At 38.3% G+C, this 6,000-nt stretch overlaps 1 protein-coding gene and 1 long non-coding RNA gene across 5 annotated transcripts in view; one reads left to right on the top strand and one right to left on the bottom strand.

Moving 5' to 3' along the window:
* Positions 1-1,123: 1,123 nt before the first annotated feature.
* LOC122224920 overlaps positions 1,124-6,000 on the bottom strand; it is a 47,310-nt gene continuing 42,433 nt past the window's right edge. For all 3 annotated transcript variants that reach the window (XR_006205030.1, XR_006205033.1, XR_006205031.1), the window contains one exon: positions 1,124-1,963. This is a non-coding gene — a long non-coding RNA (uncharacterized LOC122224920). The remainder of the gene's footprint in view (positions 1,964-6,000) is intronic.
* Positions 2,641-6,000, top strand: part of TENM2 (teneurin transmembrane protein 2) — a 938,525-nt gene continuing 935,165 nt past the window's right edge. For both annotated transcript variants that reach the window (XM_042947342.1, XM_042947337.1), the window contains exon 1: positions 2,641-2,866. In XM_042947342.1, coding sequence (XP_042803276.1) covers positions 2,641-2,866 — 226 coding nt within the window. The remainder of the gene's footprint in view (positions 2,867-6,000) is intronic.

Genomic DNA, 6,000 nt, shown 5'->3' with positions numbered 1-6,000 from the left:
CATGCTCTGTCTCTCTCTGTCCCAAAAATAAATAAAAAAAACGTTGAAAAAAAAATTAAAAAAAAAAAAAAAAAAAAAAAGTAAAAAGAAAAAATTTACAGTGAAGCAGAAGAGAAATCATAAAATTTACTCAAAACAGCCAATTTCCCAAACACTGGCTCCACAGTGTTGGTAGGCACAGTCTTGTATACTTTTTTTTTTTTTTTTTTTTTTTTTTAATTTTTTTTTTTCAACGTTTTTTATTTATTTTTGGGACAGAGAGAGACAGAGCATGAACGGGGGAGGGGCAGAGAGAGGGAGACACAGAATCGGAAACAGGCTCCAGGCTCCGAGCCATCAGCCCAGAGCCTGACGCGGGGCTCAAGCTCACGGACCGCGAGATGGTGACCTGGCTGAAGTCGGACGCTTAACCGACTGCGCCACCCAGGCGCCCCTTGTACACTTTTAATAGGTGCTGAGGGTCTTCTTTAATCTGTGTGCAGTTCAAGTATTGATATTTATAATGAGAACTTTGAATTTTAGGCATTTATATTATTATTGCCACCCTCTGTCTTATGCAAGTCTATAACTACTTGGCTAAGAAAAAAATAATTATTCAGAGGGGAAAAAAATAACTACTTCTTATAGAGTCCCTACCATGTGTTAGTGTATTAGGTTTACCACAGTATTTATTTTAATTTTTATGACAACTTTAGGAAACAGATTCTGTTATTTTCCATATTAACTGGTTGAGAAATTGAACTTAAAAGTTTATGAGTAATTTTATAAAAGCTCTGGCTAATCGGTCACCATGATAAGATTTTCATCCAGTCAAGACTTCAGTGGTCATGCTCTTAACCAGTCTGTAATATGAATTCCAAGGTGTTGAGATCACATGTTTTAAACTAGGGAAGGTGATTTTTGGCATCTAGAAATTGCATTAATGTTAAGGTACTTGGATTGGCTACATAGCAGCAAAAACTTCCATTCCAACATTGAGTATTTGTGTCCTTCAAGCAGGTCCTGGGGTCTTGATAGGTGACTCTCAAAGATGTTTCTCAGCTTCCTGGGTCAGGAACTATAGGCTCCAGGAAACTAAGGATTCGCTCTCCTATGAGTGATTGTGGCAGCAACACCACTGTGCTTGGTGTTCAGAGCAGGTGTACTCTCTTTTTAATTGCCGATTTTCAAACAAAATTGTCCATGATAACAGGCAGTATTTGCTAAAGTATATAAATAATATAAAGTAGGAACGTTTATGAGATCCAGAAGGGACTCTTACTGTATAAAGACAAGAGAAGGATAACTTGGCTTCTGCTGTCCTGGGACAGATTCCATGCACATTACTATGCATACAGGCTATTTCTTTGGTATAAATAGGCATCCCATTACAATGTGGTGAATAGCCAAAGAAGAGCAGAGGGTTCTAAGCTACAAATCTGTTCACCTAATATTTTCTAATGTATTGAAGAGGTAGTGAGCAACAGTAGCCTGGAGAAAAATCATTATGCTGGGTCTGGGTTGTATTTCCCATTTTAATTAAATTTTGTGTATGTCCATTCTGTCCAGGCCCTCGCCCTATGGTCCATGCTCTTTTGCATGGCCAGTGAAATCAGTAAGAGCCTATCATTTGAAACTTAGAGGCATCTAAGCTATTTTGTCATATTTGCTAGGCAGAAGGCTAGTGTTTTCTGAGGATGTTTGGCATACACTTTCAGGCTAAGGGTGTCAGGTGACAGACTGAAGGGCTCTCTGGTTGCCAGTTCATATGTTAAAGAGGTTCCTTCTCATCAGCTTATCTATTGCATTCAGTGCTCTTCCCCATTTTTCTTCTTAGCAGCAGATATCCCAGCAATGAAGAGAACAGCATGTGCAGGCGTAGGTTGATGATCGGGTGGTGGTACCGGTTAGACTTCTTGTGAGCATGATCTCTGTTGGTAGGTGACTAAGGAAGGGAGGGACCGGGTGTGTTTAAGACACAGTTCTGCAAAGAAAAAAACTGATTAGAATTTGCTGAAGGTTCATTAAAGAAATCAGAAGAGTATTGTTTGCCTGTGAAGAATGGCTTATGTTACTTTTTTTCAGACCCAACTAGGTAATTGCATATTAGTCAAATATGACTTGGTACCATCACAAAGCTTCAGTAGCATGTATTTATGCCTTATACACCTTTCTTTCACTTCTATTTATTTAATGTTGATATTTGCTTTACCCCAAACCCTCTCTAGCAAAAAGAGAATATAATTAAAGATGGGTAAAATCAGTTTTGCTTTGAACTGCTTCATAGTAAAATCTTGCAGTAGTGACAGACTTATCATGTCATCTGTATTCACATAGGGAAATCAAAACATGAATTATTTCACTACTCTTTTTTCTCAAAATCTATTAAACAGCAAAATAATTAACTTACTGTATCAAGTCATTCTATTTAGGCTGATTATTTCAATATATATTAAGTTGCAAAAAGAGATTGTGTGCTCTGAACACATTTCCTTTTTATGTTTTTATCTGAGTCAGAGCATGAGTCAAAACTGAAGGCAGCATTTCTTATAATCACAGTCTTGTTGTTTTCCTTTGATGTTTTTAGGTGGCCAAGTGAAAAGTACCAAAACTTTGGCCTCCCTTTTCTGAAAGCATCGGCTCTCTGTCAGATCTGGGATAATGGACGTAAAGGACAGGCGACATCGCTCTCTGACCAGGGGACGGTGTGGCAAAGAGTGCCGCTACACAAGTTCCTCCCTGGACAGCGAAGACTGCCGTGTGCCCACGCAAAAGTCCTATAGCTCCAGTGAGACTCTGAAGGCCTATGACCACGACAGCAGGATGCACTATGGAAACCGAGTCACAGACCTCGTTCACCGGGAGTCAGATGAGTTTCCAAGACAAGGTATGTAGAGCTGACTTCACTGAGTTGCTCTGAGCTGCCTTACATTTTTGACTTGTACAGTTGTGCGTCGATCACTGAGGTTGGTAAAAACCGAAGCACAGCCTGCTGGCATCATCTCCCCATTAGAGTTTAGTGTAAGAGAACAATTCTTTCATTGACCTGTATCAGAATCCTGTGGGAATTATAGAAGTGCCTTTTTTGTCCTGGACACTGTATCCCTTGACAATTTGGTGGTTACTTTGGAGCCCCACAGTAGCAGGTTTTGATAGATGAAATAAGGTACAGCAAAGTCTGGGCTCCATAAGGAGTAGTCCTGAGTCCATTCTGAATCCCTGTCCTCAGGAACAGAAAATTAGCTGTGGTTTTTAAACTGTTTTTTTTTTTTTTTTCCTTTCCCTTGAACCCGCCCCCATACAAACTTCCAAGAGTTCAAATTTCTACTGTTTTACACGGTGAGCTTCTCAGATTCTGTTTGAACAAATGGTAAATTGATTATAACATATTCAAACCTCCCCTGTCCTGTGTAATATATAATTTCTTTCCACCTCATATGTGGTGTTAATCTTGAGTTATGCATTTGTCTTTTGGTGTTTCAGAGCATAGGTGAACTGATGTATGTTATTTAACCAATTCCACATATATAATTCTCCCTGCTACTTACACCAAATCTTATTTGTCTTACAGTATTTTGATTTCTTAAGGGAGGAGAATATTTTTCTCAAGTGCTAACAGTTGGCATTCTCTTCATATCCAATATCCATGCGGAAGTTTGTCATCACTTGTCAGGGGTTGCTGTAAATGTATGGATATATAGACTAAAGCATAAACAGTGCTGAGAGGCAGTATGGCTACGTTGACTCACTAGCTCCATGTCTTTTGCTTTGTGTACCAGCCTTGTCGTGTGTGATTTACATTAACAGCTTAGCAAAATCACAAGTGAATACACAAAAACACAGTGAATGAGCTGGGAAGGTTCACTTGACCAGTACCAAGGGTGGAGGCCCTGCCTGCTAGATTATAGCATCATTGTTTATCACATTGATTCTTTATTTCTTGTTTCATGTTCTGTTAGTGACTATAACAGCTAATGAGATACTTCATGAGATACTTCAACTTGTGTCTTAGTTCTTTAGGACTGCTGTAACAAAAGATCATAAACTGGTAGATTATAAACAATAGAAATTTATTTTGTATATGGAGGATAGGAAGTCCAATGTGCTAGCATATTTAATTGTCTGGTGAGAGCTAGCTTCCTGGTTCATTGACAGCTGTCTTTTCCTGTGTCTTCACATAGCTGAAGAGGGCAGGGGGAGTTTTCTGGGTCATCTTTTATAAGGGCACTAAACGCATTCATAAAGGTCTATCTTCATGACTCAATCACCTCCCCAAAACCCCACCTCCAAATACCACTGGGGATTAGGTTTCAATATAAGAATTTCGAAGGGGTGTGTGTCACAAACATTTAGTCATAGCAGCTTTGAAATTCTATTCCTGGTAGAAAACACCATGCATGTGTATTTTCTCTCTGTTACACACATACCATCACACAAATACACATACATACACACATGCATGCGTGCGCACACACACACACCTAACCCAGTGGTTATTCTAAAACACATGTTCTCCTATGCTCCCATAGCCTACCTCCAGTTTTTATATTTAACAGAATATTTAAAAATTCAGCATAGAAACAGTTAAAATTGTGTTTTCACTGCAATTGTAGACTTTGCAGGATACAATTTTTATTTAATCTACACTCTCATTTTCTGAGTTATCTTCATGTAAATAAAGCACACTTCAAACAAGGGGTGGGTTACTTGAAAATTGCTCTGTATCACATGTCTTTGATCTGTGAGTAACTTCAACAAATGTTTTATTTCACTGAGTTGTCTCCTGACCCCAAAGTGCATGAGTGGGAATTGGGGGAAAATATGAAAAATCACAGCTTAATTAATTAAGGGAGTGTTCAAATTTCCAGTATAGAATAATAGGACCCTTATTTGTTATTTCCAAGAGCATCTCTAATACAAAACACAAATATTCTGAAAGGTGATGCACATTCAGCATGGTTGAAAGCCTTTCATTTTCTGCTGTATTTTTGGTTTTATTTATAGTGTTACTGCATACACTCTTGTTTCTTATGATTCTGTGCTGAAATGTAGACCCTTTTTCCTTAGTCTCATTAAAGGTGCATCCTGGTTTCTGGATCATTGTGCAGTGAGCTGTAGATCCTAGATTATTGTTGAATTGTGGATTGTCCTGTCACCTTTTCCCTTATTAATATTTACATAAAATGAAATAAAATGCTTGGGATTTTATGTTCAAATATACCTTTATTCTTCCTGTTTAATCTTGTTCCTCTCCATTGATAATAATGGAAGTTGCTTGGCCATATCAAACTCATAGCTTTGCAATTAACAATTCACACATGCCGTGTGTTGTTATTGAGCCCATATTTGTTTGTGTAATGTGTTTGCATGAATTAAAAACTGTGCAGGCCAAAAGTAGAAATGAAAAGGCATTGGAAAGTATTTGCATATGCAAGTGCAATTCCTTCTGAAGACATCTATGAATTTATGCATGAAAGTGTAGTCAGAGTCTGAGTGGATCTACTTTGATGGGTTCTAAAATTGAACTCAGGAAGTAAATAAGCACATATTTAAAGAGAGGAAGAACAGGAGATACAATCTGGTGAGCATCACATTCAACGTGAAACTTAGCTACTACAGAGAGGGTTAAAATAAATTTTACTCTCAGCAATAACAATAATTTTTAAATGTCATGCATTTCTCATTTTATTTTCTTATTCATGAAATCAAAGAGCAGGATCATTTCAGAACTTATTAGCCTAGAGATACATTAGCAAGGATCATGGTGGGATCATCTCCTGTGGTATTCTTATTTAAAACCCAAGACACTGATCATAAAACAAACATGCTTCTCACATTCAAGCAAGTTTGGCAAACACAGTTGGATGACTCTTCCGTTGCTCAGAGTGGAAAAGAATTGCCAGCTAGTAAAAGTGATGTGGGGCCAGGGTCAGACCCTGTCCAGTTCCCCTGCAAGTATCTGCAAGTATCAAAGGCAAGAAGCTGCCAGATCCCAGCAGGAGAGATAGGCTAGATGTTCCC

Source organism: Panthera leo, chromosome A1, assembly GCF_018350215.1.
Source record: "Panthera leo isolate Ple1 chromosome A1, P.leo_Ple1_pat1.1, whole genome shotgun sequence".
NCBI classification, from domain to species: Eukaryota; Metazoa; Chordata; class Mammalia; order Carnivora; family Felidae; genus Panthera; species Panthera leo.
The sequence above is the reverse complement of the archived record's forward strand: the minus strand, read 5'-3'. Positions and strand labels throughout refer to the sequence as shown.